This window comes from Symphalangus syndactylus, chromosome X, assembly GCF_028878055.3.
Source record: "Symphalangus syndactylus isolate Jambi chromosome X, NHGRI_mSymSyn1-v2.1_pri, whole genome shotgun sequence".
Taxonomy (NCBI): Eukaryota; Metazoa; Chordata; class Mammalia; order Primates; family Hylobatidae; genus Symphalangus; species Symphalangus syndactylus.
Window position 1 is genome coordinate 109,895,815 of NC_072447.2, and position 18,380 is coordinate 109,914,194.

The 18,380-nt window shown below is 33.8% G+C and overlaps 1 protein-coding gene across 1 annotated transcript in view; it reads left to right on the plus strand.

Annotated features, from left to right (window-relative positions):
- NRK (Nik related kinase) overlaps window positions 1-18,380 on the plus strand; it is a 135,644-nt gene that overhangs the window by 92,912 nt on the left and 24,352 nt on the right. The window contains exons 15-19 of the mRNA XM_055267555.2: window positions 1,707-1,774; window positions 3,550-3,644; window positions 6,189-6,286; window positions 7,343-7,707; window positions 9,074-9,410. Of these exons, the coding sequence (XP_055123530.1) occupies window positions 1,707-1,774; window positions 3,550-3,644; window positions 6,189-6,286; window positions 7,343-7,707; window positions 9,074-9,410 (963 nt within the window). The remainder of the gene's footprint in view (window positions 1-1,706; window positions 1,775-3,549; window positions 3,645-6,188; window positions 6,287-7,342; window positions 7,708-9,073; window positions 9,411-18,380) is intronic.

The window sequence follows — 18,380 nt, forward strand, 5'->3', positions numbered from 1 at the left end:
CCAGCCATCTGAAACAATCTTTTTGTAGATTGTTTTGAACAATCAAGTAGATTAGGTTAGTGTGTGAAGAACTCAAACTCTTGCCTTATTGATGGTGGGTCAGGAGCCTCATTGTTGCTCCTAATCAGCACAAGATATTACACAGGAGTCTACTATGAAGTCTTTTATGGACAACTCTCATTTTTAAGTACAATTCCCCTAATACTAATAGTCCTCTGAAGTTAATAACAAAGAGTATTGTTTTATAAATACTAACCACTGGCAAAAGGAACATAAGCCAGACTGTATTATATAATTAGAAGAGGAAATATGTCTTTTTCTTTGCCTTATTAAATGACTTTACTCAAACTCACAGGTAATAATTATTACCTTAAACCTGACACTTTAAGCAGGAAATGTAATGAGCTGTGTCTGGTTTGAAATACATCATTATCTTAGTATATGCTATTCTTACTAATCATTTTCCTCTCCCCAGTTTTGAAATTGAATACAGCCAATTTATATTAGGAATTATATTTTTTATTTTTGGCCATTACCTATTTTGAGTAATTTTGGCCTCCAGTAGTGTCAATAAACTTCCTAAGATCAGCTTCATAAGCCAAAAGTCCCCAACTGGGTCATATGATACCAATTATATGAAATGAAAGTGGAAAAAAATAGGCAGATGCTTACCCTCACCTACCTGTCTCTCGGAGTGTAGAGAGAGCCTTAATAAGTCACTTCATAAAGAAAAAATAATGTACTAAGGCTACTCTAGTTTCTAGAAAGTATAGAATGAGTTTATCAGCATGCATATGCTAGATTTAAAAAGTAACACTCTTAAATTTCCTTTTTAAAGAATCTAGTATGACTGCCTTATTGCATGCCAGAATGACCTATGTTTTGGGCAGCTAAAACTTCTTTGAGTAGAAACCTGGTGATACAAGACTTAGTGAGGCAAGGCAACATTCCCTGGCCCTGTCTACCGATGTTGGCAGAAAGTAAAATTCCCCCATTGATGGAAGCTGGCTTATTATATGCACCCTTTCTTGAGTATTTGGCATATTCAATGATTGTATGATTAGTAAAATGCAAATTAATCTATTTAGAGTTGAAACAGTACTTGGAACACTAATTATGATAGTACAGTCAAATTGTAAAGCAGAAAAACATACTTTCTTACTTTCTTAAAGATGGGACAGTTTTGACTAGAGAGATTTTAATAAAATGTATGTATGTGTGTGTGACAACTTTTGAAAATCTAGGGTTAGCTTAAAAGGATGAGTGTGTAAGAATTAGAACTTAAATTCTGAGTGAGAAGTTTAAACTTGATATAAAAAGCAATGTGATAACATGGAAAGAACATTAAATTAGAAGTTGGGAGACCTGCATTGTGATTTTAGATGTTCCTTTGACTTGACATAAAATTCTTAGAAAAGTCATTTTCCCTCTTTAGGCTACAGATTGCTCAACAATAAATTAAGATTTTGATTATATGAGCTCCAGAATCTGTTCCTATACTAAAGATCAAATATACCATCAGAAATTATGGTTAAGCAAGTCGAATGTTGTAAGTCATTATAAAATAGAATCTGTTTATTAAAATAATATTTTATAATTTAGATTTTAGGAAAATATATATGAAGACAGGCATTTTCCCACAGATTAATAGCTCAGTACAATTTATGATCAAGAATTCTACTGAAGTATTGCATTGTGTCTTTAAGGTTCAAGAGAGATCTCCTTCTGTACCTAACAACCAGGATCATGCACATCATGTCAAGTTCTCTTCAAGGTATGTGTCTTTGATTTCTATATTAAAATTATTCATAATTATAAAATGGAAAATTAAAAATTATTTCATTGATAATACATTTTGTGAAGTCGACTAAAATATCTGTGACAACATCATCACCATTGACTTTATTGACCCACATTTAAAACCTTAACTGCAATGATCCATTACCTATATCTTTCATATTTGGTCATACTGCAGTCTCTGTGATATTTAGTTTGCTAAATAGATGGCAAGGTTCACAATTTTAAAAAGAAACAATAACAGCAAATACTTTGACAGTATTCAATTAGTAGTCGATGATAAAAAAGGCATGAAATTTCAAGTGAATTTTCATACATGTGCTGCATGATAAAACACACACACCAATTATCTTTAACTTCAGAAGCTAATGCCACAGAATGGGTAAGCCTAAAAATGTCCTATAGTCAAAATCAAATCTAAAACTCAATATTATATAAATAAATTATCATATATAATACTGATACCAGTCACTGTATTTTTTAATCTTTGTAATATTGGTGATCTTCAATAATTTTCAAAGATCACATTCCATGTGTTAGATATTGTGTGCATTCTGTTATATTTGAAAGCTAAATTTTAAGGTAGATTTTTTAAGAAAATCACACCCCCTCCAGCCCCAACTCACAATAGAGAGAACTTAGCCTATATTGATTCACTTAGTAAATATTTATTGAACACTCACTATATTCAAGATATTGGACAGTATGGTCAGATGGCATACAGTTAATGTTATGTAGTATGTATTTTCCTGCTTCATTACTTAAAAAACCCCACACAATTATGTCTTCAGATTTAACTGGAGTGCAGAAATCTTGAAAAATTGTAAAGCAAGACTGCGAACTTTCTTTTTCTCTGCTCTCAATGAATGGATTGTCATGGTCGATCTGACCTCAAAGGAAAGAAACCAGTTTAGTTTTGAGTAGTTGGTTTTGGTATCATGGAACATGACTTTAATAAAATCTAATATATAAAATCCATACTTGGTGTTAAACTCAGAGTAATTGTTCACTTTACAAAAGGATTTTGAATTTATGAATAACAAATACGTTGCCTTTAAATATAGCTAAATTTATAAAGTTAACTTAAATGAAACTCAAGTCTTTCCTGAAATTTGGGGCCATGGAAAAAAGTTTGTCTATTCCAGGCCTAAATCAATAACCAAAGTCCTTCCCATATAGAAATACCAAAATAACGTAAAATTTAGCAGCATTAGTCCAAAGCAACTCTCCAAATATTCTTTAAATTTGAATAGTAAGAATGAAAGTGCTCTATTTGTCTGTCAGTGTAGCTATCTAAATCAGGAACAGGACGTTAAAAACATGAATTTCAAGCCTTTAAAATCTGGATAATAACAATAGAATATATGACATAACAGTAACTTGTTTATTATGTTAAAATACTCACATACACTATAAGGTTATGTTTATTGCTGTGTTACTCAGGTAAAATATTGTCTGAATAATAGCTTTAAAAGCTTATAGAAATTTTTAGAAATTAATATATATATAAAGGAAACATACACTCTATGGAAACATATTTTTCTTATTTTGGAAATCGTTACTCTATTCTAGACAAAATAGCAAGTTTGGGGGAAAATGGAAATTGGAAATTATTACTTAAGCTATACTTCTTTTTCAGTTTGATATATACCCATATATTTAAACAAAACTTTGTGTTGGACTTTATGTTGAGTTGTACATTCCCTTCATGAATGTTAGGACATGGCACATGCTTTTCTGTCTTTTCATTAGCGTTCCTCAGCGGTCTCTTTTGGAACAAGCTCAGAAGCCCATTGACATCAGACAAAGGAGTTCGCAAAATCGTCAAAATTGGCTGGCAGCATCAGGTGATTCAAAGCAAAAATTTTAGCAGGCAAAACACAGAGCTACTGTTTAACAATTTATATTTCAGAAGTCAAGAAAGAAGAATTTCAAGAAGGAATGAATCAAAAGTGTCAGGGAGCCCAAGTAGGATTAGGACCTGAAGGCCATTGTATTTGGCAATTGGGTGGTCAGTGGTGGCCTTTGAGAAATGGAAAATAATTTTTTCTGAATTTTCTTCTTTTTGTTGGGTAGTAGTTAGGAATGTGTCTAAGGAGGCGGGGGGAGTCAGCTTTATTAAGTTTCTGTACCACGTAAGAAAAATATGGTAAAGGAACTTGAGAGAGACCTCTCCAGCAGGCTAAAATTTATAGGTAGCAATTAGAATATTGTATGGAGGAGTTGTGAGTGTGTGTTTCATTTATCAGTTGGTTACTTCACCTCTCCAAGACAGGACAATATCTCATAAATATCCCTAAATGTTACAGAGTGATGGTTTCACTCAAAATACATGAACAATTTATCAAATCATAGAAAATAACTTCAAAAGTTGTAATGTGAATTTCAAAAAAGTATTTTATTTTAAGATGTGCTTTTGAGAGCGTTTAAATGAATTATAGATTTGTGAAATATTAGGACAAACAAAGCCAAAAGTTGTGCCATGGATCATGCAATCTGGCATTATCTAGTTTTAAGCAATCCAGGTAAGTTAAGCAAGGGAAAAATGGCTGATTGAGTCGCTGATATGTAAAAATCTAGCATACTGATTTTATTAAAATGTTAATAATAAAAATGATACAGATGTACTTCACCTTTTGAAAAGTGAATATTTGAAGATCAAAACTTAAAAACACATTATTCTTCTTAAGTGACTCAGATAATGGTAGAATTCTTTTAAATAGCACTGTCTCCTCATACACAAATACTATGTTGTGAAAATTAGATAAGCCTGAGTGAAGAGCAAATTTTTAAAAATTTTTCCCCAAAGTCTTTTCTTTCTGGCTTGACTATGGCTAATTTTGCTAATACGGGGCAAACAGCTAAAAATTTAAGGTTTATTCATGTGGCATTTTTGAAATAAGGAAATTCTGGATTAGATCCCAAAGCAGTCATAGCATTGATAGAACGGAGAAGACATCTGTGCAGATAATAGCTAAATGTCTTTTCAGCTCCAAATTTCTTTTATTTTATTGTTTATGCTACATAGACCATTTGATATTCTCATGAAATTACATGCTTCATTATGGAGGAAATCTCAGAGCACCTTACTACAAATTTGTCTCAAAAATCTTAGTGCACTCACTTGAACTTATTTGGTCTACTAACATACCAAAAGACTTAAAAGAAAATGGTTTCCTAAAAAAAAAAAAAAAAAAAGCACAAGTACAACAGTGCCAGAAGATGGGGACACAAATTTTAGCATGTGTTCAGTGTAATGTTCTCAAAGGACAGCAGTATTTGCAAATATATGTCTTTTGGAGTTGCAGTATCTATACTTTGACTATGTATACCAAGACTGAAAATAAGAGGGACAATAGTATTTATCTTCAAAATCTAAGCACACAAAAACATTAAACAGGGACCTGAGTTTTCTCTTAGTGAAGCTTGTTCTAAGTACACTCATCCAGACCTGAATTTTGAGCCTGTTAAATATTCTCACTGGATTTTAATCACAGGGGTTATTTACCATACCACAACTCAATATTAAAACCTAATCTCCAAACCAGATACATTTGTATTTTAAATGGAAATATTTACACTATAGAATTGAGCTGTTCAATGTGGTAGCAACTAGCCACATGTAGCTATTAAAATAAAAAGTAAAATGAAAATTAAATAAAATTTAAAAGTCAGTTTCTCAGGCACACTGTCCACATTTCAAATGCTCAGTAGTCATGGGTGACTAATGACCACTGTTAATGGACAGTTCAGATACAGACATTTTCTATCACTGCAGAAAGTTTTGTTGAACATTGCTGCTATAAAAAGGTTCCCAGCTTTATAGAAAGGGGTGTTACCTCTTTTCAGTAGTTCACTCCTCAACTGTATTGAACTACATCTGGATATGTCATTGGGTGGAAATATGTGGGGGTTAAGATTGAAGAATGAACTCTCCTCTTGAGGGTTTTGGCTAGTCTGTCATCTTCTAATAAATACACTGTCGGGCTTTTTTTTCTACTGGTCAGTATGTGAGGCCAGTGGTACTCCCAGCCCTTCCTACTCTTGATACTCATTTTTTTAAATGTATCTACCTGGCTATCAGTCGGACTATGTATCTTCTTACATAGACAGAGATATTTGGTAAGTGTACACTTAATATTGAAAACAGAGCAGCCATGTACGTCTACAGATGGAAGAAAACTTGAACCCCTGCTAATACCCCTGAAAAGAGAATTTAAGATCCTGGCCCCATGAGAATTTTCAGGTGCTACTTCCTGAATGGAATCATAAAAATGACAAAAAAAAAAAAAAAACCAGAAAAAAAACAAGAGATTTAACTGATACACTACATAAATGAAGGCAATAGCTGTAATCACCATTGTTACTAATGTGTTTTTGGCATTCCATAGAATCTTCTTCTGAGGAAGAGAGTCCTGTGACTGGAAGGAGGTCTCAGTCATCACCACCTTATTCTACTATTGATCAGAAGTTGCTGGTTGACATCCATGTAAGTTTCCATCTTAATACATTAATGTCTATTATTTTTTATTTTTCATTTGTTTTGACTTCCACATTCTCATATTCACTTGAGGGAACGGTTAAAGAGTTTAGTTTTTTAATTAATATTTTAAAGATAGATTCTCCTTGCTTTGTGAATACATAGAACACAAAATCTAGAAATTAAAATTGAAATGGGAAAACACTTAACCAATCAGAGAATATTTTATTTTCACATTCTTGTGTCAGTTAGAACATGTCTGGGAGAGTAGTGATAAAAAGCTACTTGTAAAACCTAATCTCAGATTGAGGGGTACAGGTTAGATGTCTAACTTTTAATAGCATTCCTTGAGTGATGAGGCAATGCATAAATATAAAACATTTAGTAAAAAACAGAGTGTCCTCTGATTGCATAAATAAAAAGTCTTCCAGCTCTTTGTGAACATGTTTAAATTGTTCTAATGCAGATTTTAAATTGTCCTAATGCAATGTGCTTTCAGATTATTCTATTTCAGTTTTGTAATTACCTCTGTGCTACCGTACACACATCCCTTCCAGATTGCCCAAAAGTTGTTGAATGATACATACCATACTTAAAAGATGGATTTAGATTAATTTGCACTTTGGAAGTGTTTGAGATACTTTAAGACAACCCATGGCATGTAAAACCAGAGCTGGGAAATTAACATATTAATTTCAAGAGCTGTGTGTTAATCCCAATGTCAGGGGATAAAACAAAAGGGAAAAGTTACCATTTTTAAAGAGCATCAAATCTCCTGTTCTCTCCAGCATCAAAAGCAAATGTCCACTCCTGAGCTGACAAGTATGGGTAATTTTTTAAGTGAATAAATTTTGCCCTATGTGATCCAGAAAGGCCACTAATAATCACATTCTGATGTTTGGGTTTTGACATCTCATCCTCACTAAAATTTTGGCTCCATCTAGTGAGTGAACATACTTGTTTCAATTTAAAATATATTTCAAAATGTTGTCAGCTTGCAAACTTTCCAATCTAGAAGAAAATGAAAGCTACTAGAGGCTACATTAACCTTTCTTGTGCACACAGGTTCCAGATGGATTTAAAGTAGGAAAAATATCACCCCCTGTATACTTGACAAACGAATGGGTAGGCTATAATGCACTCTCTGAAATCTTCCGGAATGATTGGTTAACTCCTGCACCTGTCATTCAGCCACATGAAGAGGATGGTGATTATGTTGAACTCTATGATGCCAGTGCTGATACTGATGGTGATGATGATGATGAGTCTAATGATACTTTTGAAGATACCTATGATCATGCCAGTGGCAATGATGACTTGGATAACCAGGTTGATCAGGCTAATGATGTTTATAAAGACCATGATGATGACAACAATAAGTCTGTTGATGATGTAAATAATAATTATTATGAGGCGCCTAGTTGTCTAAGGTTGGTTTTTTTGAATTACTTATACTCTCCATGTTTTATGACTGCAGAGCTATTTGCATTTTTGGTTTATTTTCAAAATGTGTTACCAAGAGAGTGACCTAATTTCACTTGCATTTTAGTAAATGGTTTGATTGTCAATAATGTATTTTAAATTGTTCTAATGCAGAACATCTAATTTTGTGTCATTTGTGTATTTTAAAATAAGCATTCAAGTATTTATTAGTTTCTTTATAACTGGAATTGTCTAGATGCTTCTGTTAAAATTACTGCCACTGAATCATCCTACTCTATAAAACTATACTGAGTATGAGAAAGGACAACAAAGGAAGTATGTAACTTAACAAGCATAAGATGAAGTCTTGGTATTTGCAAACATAGCTATTCATTTCTCAAACTTTTGTAATATCACTATATATATAATATATATAAATATATATATTATATATACATATATATAAAATATATTTATAAATATATATATTATATATACATATATATAAAATATATTTATAAATATATATATTATATATACATATATATAAAATATATTTATATTTTATATATGTATATATATAAATATATATATTTATATATATATATGAAATTTAAGATGATCTTTATCTGGTTAATTGGTGGAGAAATTACCAAGAACTCTTGAGTTTTTCCAACCAAAAAAGTCTATCAAGAATTCCATTATGAAATAAATTTACTTTTAGAATTACCACAGGCACGTATGTTTAATTTTGTTTCCTATGCAAAAAGAGAGCATTGACACATTTTGTTAAACTTAGTATTTTTAGCAATTAATTAAATAACTTAGTTCCACAAGACATGAGGTATGTATTGCTGAACTTCCTTGGTGGGAGTTGTAGACCAATGGAATTCTATAGCAAAGCAGTCAGTACACATGTTAGAAAATCAAGGCACATGTTGAAATGAACACAAACTAGATATATTGCAAGAAGAATTAATCATGTTGTGGTTGAGCTAAAAACATAGGCTTAATCATTCATGTGTCCGTGAAGTTGCTAATGTGTGAAATGGTATATATTTAAGAAAAAAACTACATATTCTTGCTGCTAACCTAACACATGCACCTAACAAAGAATACAAGTTCTCTTCCCTCTGCCATCCAAATGCATCTGGGAAATTGGTGGTGGCTGTGGCATTAATTAATTACATAAGACTGACAAGACATAGGGGCATTTTTATTTTCTGTATCACACCAGTAGTGTTCACATAGAGCAAAGACAAGCCTGGGCATGGTAGATATGTATAAGACACATCCTAATTCTGCTCTACTTGCTAACTTTCAAATGTATTTTTATTGCGTGGCTTTCTTTCATTAATTGGAGCTTGTTATCAGGGCAAGCTATGGCAGAGATGGAAGCTGCAAGCAAGACAGTTATGATGGAAGTCGTGGAAAAGAGGAAGCCTACAGAGGCTATGGAAGCCATAGAGCCAATAGAAGCCATGGAGGAAGTGCAGCCAGTGAGGACAATGCAGCCATTGGAGATCAGGAAGAACATGCAGCCAATACAGGCAGTGAAAGAAGAGGCAGCAGGGGTGATGGAGGTAAGGTAGTCGTTCGAACCAGTGAAGAGAGTGGAGCCCTTGGACTCAATGGAGAAGAAAATTGCTCAGAGACAGATGGTTCAGGATTGAAGAGACCTGCATCTCAGGACTTGGAATATCTACAGGAGGTAATGCACCATTTGAAAAGCAGATTGAACTCCTCTCATTGCGAATGTGTTTCTTCATGGGACATGTAGCATTTCTAGCCATTCCAAATAGATTTTCATCATATACCCCAAAGCCTTAAACATTTTTAATTGTAGGTTTGTAGGTGGATCCTTATTACCTCTAATTTGCGTGGTTCCTATTTACTTTCAAAGGCAAAAATCTCTTATTTGTTTGCCTTTGTTACTCAGATCACATATTTGGGGTAGTGTCTCTTGACACACACTTTTAAAAAATATTTAAAAAAATTAATTGACACGTAATAATTGTATATATTTATGGGGTACAGAGTGATATTTTAATATATACAATTTGTAATGATGACATCAGGGTATTTAGCATGTCCATCACCTCAAACATTCATCATTTTTTTTGTATGTTGGGAACGATCAATATCCTCTCTCCTAGCTATTTGAAAATATGTAATGAATTATTGTTAATTATAGTTACCCTATAGTGCTATAGAATATTAGAACTTATATATCCTATCTAGTCATGCATTTGGATCCTTTAACCAGCCTTTCTCTATCACTCTCCCCTACTCCTCTTCCCAGCCTCTAGAAACCACTATTTTACTCTCTAGTTATGTGAGATCAATTTTTTAGCATTTGCATATGAGTAAGAACACGTGGTTTTTATCTTTCTGTTCCTGGTTTATTTCACTTAACATAACATTGAGTCCAGGTTCATCCATGTTGCTGCAAATCACAAGATTTCATTCTTTTTTATGGCTAAATAGCATTTATTTCTGTATATATGTCACGTTTTCTTTATCAATTCATCTCTTGATGGATGCTTAGGCTGATTCCTTATTTTGGCTATTGTGATTAGTACTGCAGTAAATATGGAGGTGCTGATAAATCTTTGATACACTGATTTCCTCTTTTTTTGAGATATGTACCTAATAATGGAATTATTGGATCATATGGTAGTTCTATTTGTAGTTTTATAAGGAATCACAATACCACTCTCCATTGTGGGTGTAGTACTTTACATTCCCACCAACGGTATATGAAAGTTCCCTTTTCTCCACATCTTCACCAACATTTATTTTTTGTGTTTTGATAATAACCATTCTGACTAGGATTAGATGATGTCTCATTGTGGTTCTGATTTGCATTTTCCCGATGATTAATTATGTTGAAAATTTTTTTCACCTATCTGTTGGTTATTTGTAAGTCTTCTTTTGAGAAATGTCTATTCAAATCATTTGCCCATTTTGTTTATTATACTTTAAGTTCTAGGGTACATGTGCACAACGTGCAGGTTTGTTACATATGTATACATGTTGGATTATTTGCTTTTTTCTGTTGAGTTGTTTGGGTTTCTTACATTCAGGATTTTAATCCCTTGTTGGACGAATAGTTTTCAAATATTTTCTCTCATTCTTCAGGTTGTTTCTTCACTTTGTTGATCATTTCCTTTTCTGTGCAGAAGATTTTTAGTGTGATATAATTCTATTTGTCTATTTTTGCTCCTGTTGCCTGTGCTTTTGAGGTTCTATTCTTTTTTCCCAAACCAATGTACACAAGCATTTTCTTATATTTTTCTAGTAGTTTTATGGTTTCAGGACTTACATTTAAGTCTCTAATCTATTTTGAGTTGATTTTTTTATAAGGTGAGAAATAGGGGTCTAATTTCAGTCTTTTGCTTATGGATATTTAGTTCTCCCAGCACCATTTATTGAAGACATTGTTCTTTCTTCAGTGAATATTCTTGATGCCTTTATCAAAAATCAACCACAATGAGATAAATGAATATGTGGATCTATTTATGGGTCCTTTATACTGTTCCATTGGTATGTGTGTCTGTTCTTTGGTTGCTGTAGTTTTGTAGTATATTTTGAAATCTGATATTGTGATGCCTCTAGTATTATTCTTTTTCCTCAGGATTGCTTTGGCTATTCTAGGTCTTTTTTGGTTCCACGCAAATTTTAGGATTTTTTTCCTATTTCTGTGAAGAATGTCATTGGTATTTTCATAAGGATTGCATAGAATCTGTATATTGCTTGGGATAGTAGGGTAATTTTAGCAATATTAATTCTTCTAGTCCATGAGCATAGGGTGCCTCTCCTTTTGTGGTGTCCTTTTCAGTTTCCTTCATCAATGTTTTACAGTTTTTCTTATAGAGATCTTTCACCTCATTGGTTAAGTTTATTTCCAAGTATTTTATTTTGTAGTGATCGTATATGGGATTGTTTTTGTGATTTCTTTCTCAGCTAGGTTGTTGTTGGTATATACAAATGTTACATATTTTTCTATGCTGATTTTGTATCCTGCAACTTTACTGAATTTGTTCATCAATTCTAAGAATTTTTTGGTGGTGTCAAAGGTTTTTCTATTTATAAGATCATGTCATCTGCAAACACAGACTCTTTGACTTCCTCTTTTCCAATTTGGATGTCTTCTATTTCCTTCTCTTGCCAAATTGCTCTGATTAGGACTTCCAGAACTAAGGTGAATCAGAGTGGTGAAAGTGGATATTTTTGTCTTATTCCAGTTCTTAGATGAAAGACTTTCAGCTTTCTCTCATTCAGTGTGACATTAGCTGTGGGTTTTTCATATATGGTCTTTATTGTTTTGAGGTATGTTACTTCCATACCCAAACTGTGGAGAGTTTTTATCATGAGGGAATTTAGAATTTTATCAAATGCTTTTTTTGGTATCTTTTGACACGATCATATAATTTTTGTCTTTGATTCCATTGATGTGATGTCATGTTTATTGATTTGCATATGTTGAATCTCCCATGTATCCCTGGGATAAATCCCACTCGATCATGGTGTATAATATATTTGATATGGTATTGGATTCAGTTTGCTAGTATTTTGTTGATTTTTTTGCATCTATCTTCATCAGAGATCTTGGCTTGTAGTTTTTGTTTGTTTGTTTGTTGTAATTGTTGTGTCCTTATCTGGTTTTGAGATCAGTCATACTGACCTCACAGAATGAGTTTGGAAGAATTCCCTTCCCTTCAACTTTTTTGGAATAGTTTGAGAGTCGACATTAGTTCCTCTTTAAATCTTTGGAAGAATGCAGCACTGATGCCATAGAGTACTGGACTTTTCTTTGTTGGGAGACTTTTTATTGCTGATTCAATCGCATTATTCATTATTGGTTTGTTTAGGCTTTCCATTTCTTCTTGGTACAATCTTGCTAGGTTGTATGTGTCCAGGAATTTCTCCATTTCCTCTAGATTTTCTAATATGTTGCTGTGTAGTTTTTCATAATAGTCTCTTATGATTCTTTGTATTTCTGTGGTATCAATTGTGATGTCTGCTTTTTTGTTTCTGATTTTATTTGGGTCTTTTATACTTTCTTGTTAGTTAATCTAGCTAACGATTTGTCCATTTCGTTTATCTTTTCAAAAAGCCAAATGTTCATGTTGTATTTCTTCTGTATTGTTTTTGAGTCTCAATTTCATTTACTTTTGCTCTGATCTTTATTATCTCTTTATTTCTATTAATTTGGGGTTTGGTTTGTTCTTGCTTTTCTAGTTCATTGAGGTGCATCATTAGATTGTTATTCAAAATCTTTCTACTTTTTTAATGTAGTCATTTATTGCTATAAACTTGTCTCTTAATACTGCTTTTACTGTATCCCATAAGTGTTGGTGTGCTGTGTTTCTATATTCATTTGCTTCAAATAATTTCTTAATTTCCTTCTTAATTTATTTATTGGCCAATTGATGTTCAGGAGCATATATTTTTAATTTCCATATATTGTTACAGTTTTGAATGTTTCTCTGGTTATTGATTTCTAGTTTATTCTATTTTGGTCAAAAAGGATACTCAATAATAATGTTGATTTAAAAAAATGTTTTGAGACTTGTTTTGTGTCCCAACATATGGTCAGTCTTAGAGAATGTTTCATGTGCTGATGAAAATAAGGTATATTCTGCAGCTGTTGGATGAAATGTTCTATAAATGTCTGTTAGGTTCATTTGGTCTATGCTGCAGTTTAAATCCAATGTTTCTTTGTTGATTTTCTGTATAGATGATCTGTCCAATGCAGAGAGTGAGGTGTTGAAGTTCTCAACTATTATTATATTGTAGTTTATCTTTCCCTTTAGATCCAATAATATTTGCTTATATATCTGGGTACTCTAGTGTTTGGTCCATATGTATTTATAATTATTATATCCTCTTGCTGAACTGATCCTATTATCATAATATAATGTCCGTGTTTTTCTCTTTTTTATATTCTTTGACTTTTAACACCTGTTTTATCTGATATAAGTGTAGCTATTCACGCTTGCTTTTGATTTCTGTTTGCATGGAATATCTTTTTCCATTATATTCTTTGACTTTTAACACCTGTTTTATCTGATATAAGTGTAGCTATTCACGCTTGCTTTTGATTTCTGTTTGCATGGAATATCTTTTTCCATTTCTTCATTTTCAATCAGTGTGTGCCATTATAGGTAAGGTGAATTTCTTATAGGCAACACATAATTGGGTGTTTTTATTTTTTACTTTTTAACCATTCTATTAGTCTATATGTTTAATTACAGAATTTTGTCTGTTTACTCTCAAGTTTATTATTGATATGTGAACACTTACTCCTGTCATTTCGTTAATTGTTTCTGGTTGTTTTGTGTATCCTTTTTTTCTATTCTCTTATTGTTAATCTATGTTGTTATGTAATCTTTTGTAGTAATAAGGTTTGATTCCTTTCTATTTCACCGTTCTATACCTGCTTGACAAGTTCTATAATTTCATGTTTTCATGATAGTTGTTACTGTCTTTTTCCTTTCAGATATAGGACTCCCTTAAGCATTTCTTTTATTATTATTATTATACTTTAGGTTTTAGGGTACATGTGCACTTGTAAGACCTCTCTAGTCGTGATGAATTCCTCTGCTTTTTGCTTATCTGGAAGAGGCTTTATTTCTCCATTTTTGAAGGATTGCTTTCCTGGTGATACTATTTTGGGCTAGCAAGTTTTTTTCCAGCACTTTGAATATATCATCCTATTCTCTCCTGGCTTGTAAGGTTTCTGTTCAGAAATCTGCTGTTAGTCCAGTGAGGATTTTCTTATATGTGATAAGACTCTCCTTTTGCTGTTTTTAGTATTCTCTCTTTGTCACTGACTTCTGACAGTTTCACTGTAATTTTCTTTGGGAGGACCTTTTTGAGTTGAATGTATTTGATAACCTTTGAGCTTCCTCAATCTGGATGTTCATATCTCTCCCAAGACTTGGGAATTTCTAAGCTTTTATTTTATTAAATAAGTTTTCTACATCTTTTCATCTTTCTGGAACCCCCATAATTCAAAAATACATCCTCTTAATGTTGTCCCATAAGTTCTATAGGCTCTCTTTATTCTTTTTTTTTCTCTTTTTGCTTTTCTGCCTGAATCATTTTAAAAGACATGTCTTCAAGTTCAGAAATTCTTTATTCTGCTTGGTCTAGTCAGCTGTTGAAGCTCTGTATTGTATTTTTAAATATTATTCGTTGAATTCTTTATCTTCAATATTTCGGTTTGGTTCTTTTTTAATGATACCTATTCCTTTGTTGAATTTCTCATTCAGATCGTGATTTTTTTAAAATTTCATTGATTTGTCTATCTGTATTCTCTTGTATCTTGCTGAATCTCCTTAAGATCATTATTATTAATTCCTTTCCTGGCACTTCACATTTTCTTTTCTGTTGGGTCTGCCACTGGAAAATTATTATATTCCTTTGAAGGTATCATGTTTCCTTATTTGTTAATGTTTCTTGTGTCCTTGTGTTGATATCTGTCCATCTGGTGGAGCAATTGCTTCTTATAATGTTATGGAGTAGCTTTCATAAGGAAAGACTTATTCCATAGATGGGTCCTGGGGTGTTGGTTGGGTGGGGTGCATTGACTTTGGTTCTGGGTAGATGCAGCAGTGTGGTCTCCATGCTGTAATATACATTAGCAATGTTTGCTAGTACCTCACTGGCCCAGGCTGCAAAAGTTTGTGGCAGAGGTGGCACACCTTTGCCAGGGGTGGGCTTGCCAGGCTGTTTCTCAGGCCAGAGGCAAAAGTGCACATGCAGTGGGTTGGGTGGCTCAGGAATTTGCCCTCCAGGGTTGAGCTATCAGACTACTTCTCTGGGCAAGAGTGTGGTCACACAGGGTGAGACAGCTAGCTTGGGGTCTGGCTTACTGGGATCAGGGCTGCTGAGCTGTTTCTCTGGCCAAGGTTGCAAGTGCACAGCAGTTAAGCCAGCTTAGAGTTGGCTTCGCCAATGTGCAGTACTGGAGTTATGGCTGACCTTTCCTGGGCCCAAGATCTGAGCAGTCGGGCTCACAGCATTTCAGCCATCAATGGGGGCTTCGTGAAATGATAGTGGAGCTGCAAGACTGGAGAGGCACAGTGTTTACTGGCCCCCAGAGCACAGTGCATTTCAGCAGTGGTTCAAGATTCAAGATGGCACCAGGTTGCAGCAGCTTAGGTCATGGGTTGGTGGGAAATGCACAAGTTTTGCTCCTTATCTGGATCAATGCAGACACATGAATTTCACGCACCTTCCCAAACTGAGCTCAGGGCTTGTGAGGACTGTGAGATTCTCCTGTAGTAAGTACTACAGTTGTCTGTGGTGGCAATTGGGGCTGATGAGAGTCTTCTGCTTACCTTTTCGCAATAAGGAGAATTCCTTCCGGGCTCTGAGCTGATCATGGTAGGGGAGATGGGGCAGCAGAAGCAGAGTACCTCACTTCCCTCTCTTTGCTGCCGTTTTGAGATTCCATGCTACACAGTGACCTCACCACCCCATCACTGCACTCCAACACTCTACCTCAGACACACCAGTTGAACTCTGTTTATTCATTCTCTTTGTCCTTTTTTGTGAGGGGGACAAGCACCAGGTGCCACCAATAAGCTATCTTACTGACATCACTCCAACTGGAACCGATTATTTTTTTCTGAGTTTTTTTTTATTGTGGTAAAATATACATATCATAAAATTTACCATTTCAACCATTTTTAAGTGTACAAACCAGTTGGATTTATTACATTCAGAATGTTGTGGGATTGTCACCACTATCCATTTTCAGAACTTATTTTTTTTACCATCCCAAACAAACTAAACTATTAAGTCTTGTTTCCCCCCTCCTCTAACCCCGATAACCTCTATTCTACTTTTTTTCTTGGTGACTTATATAAGTGGAATCATATAATATTTGTCCTTTTGTGTCTGGCTTATTTCACTTTTTAGGTTTTCAGAGTTTATCCACATTGCAGCATGTATCAGAATTTCATTCCTTTTTGAGGGTGAATAATGTTTTATCTTATGCATTCACCACATTTTGTTTATCCATTCATCCACTGATGGAAACTTGGATTGTTTCCACCTTTTGGTTATTGTGAATAGCGCTGCTGTGAACATTGATGTACAAGTATCTGTTTGAGTCCCTGTTTTCAGGTTTTTGGGGGGTATATAGCTAGGAGAGGCATTGCTATATCATGTAATCAGTCTATGCTTAACTTCTTGAGCAACCGATAACATAAAATTTTAATTCAAGAAATATACTGTGTTTAGACAATGATTTTGTCATTCACAAAACATTTATTGACTTTATAAATAGGTTTAAAATACTCAAGTAGTTCACAGATGCTACATCAATAGAAATGATCACAGATAACATTTTCTGAACCATGTGGTATTTGAACTCATTCTTGAGAAATGGGGAGTATCTGGATATCTGAAAACACAGGTGGAACTCCAGACAGAAAAAAGATTATGCCAATCTACTCCCCTAGCCTATTTTCTTGTCACACAAACTGGCTTTGGAGATGCCATGCTCTTTCATGAATCAGCGCTCCTGTGCAAGCTGTTTCCTCTGGAAGGCTGCCCCCTTACCTCTTCTCTGCTTGGTGAATTAGTAATCCTTCATGGGCCAAATCAAGTATCAACTTTGACTTCCCAAGGCAGAGTTATATACCCCTTCCTCTCTACTTACAAACCTTTTGTCCATAGTTCCAATTTAGTACTTATGGTATTATTGTTAGTTATTTTATTTTTTTGCTTTCACACTATATTGTGAACTCTTAAAGGAAATAATTATATCTAATCCTTCCTTGATTATTTGTCTACCAACTCACCCAACTTCAGTGTCTAACCAAGGACATGGCATATGATAGGCACACAGTAATTATGGAATAAATCAATAAAGTTTGAAAAGAAAGAAAAAAAGGAAGGAAGGAAATTTCCTGGATGGTTTCTAATGGGAAAGCAGTGTCAGTGGGAAAATATCTATGTCTGTCTATCTATCTATCTATCTATCTATCTATCTATCTATCTATCTATCTATCATCTATCTATCTATCTATCATCATCATCTATCATCTATCTTAATTAAAGACATTAAAACAGGATGTCCCAACGTAAGTTTCATAGCAACCCTGGTTATCTCCAGTTATCTCAAGGAATGTTTTAGAGATTTGTAGAGGAAGTGGATCTTCCTTTCATTTTAATTTAAAAAGGACATGGTGTCATACCATGTTTCTGTGGTTGAAAAGGTCATAAAAACCAGTCTTTTACAGAATAGCACAGCTCTCTCAGTGCCAAGAATCACTGTTTAGACACAAAGATGAGCTTATCAACAGAAGAACTTACCAACAATAGTTGACATATTTTCCCACAGGACAGGGCATACCACATAAATTGTCACATTTCGTGACTTTTATCCTTGAGTATCTTCTTTGTAAGTTAATGGAAGCCAGCTACATTTTCAGTGATGCATGTTTACACTCTCGGATTTCTGTTGGTTGATTTGCCTTCATTTTCTTTATCATTTGAAAATTATTTATGCAGGTTTTTCATGCTTTCAGTTTTGTGAAGTTACCTTAAAGCAGTAGAACAGACATCCCCACACTGTGCTTTGTATTTTTTCAAGAGGCTGTTTGGCATAGCATAGTTGGATGTATGCTTTGGAATCAGACAGACTTTGGCTTCAAACTCT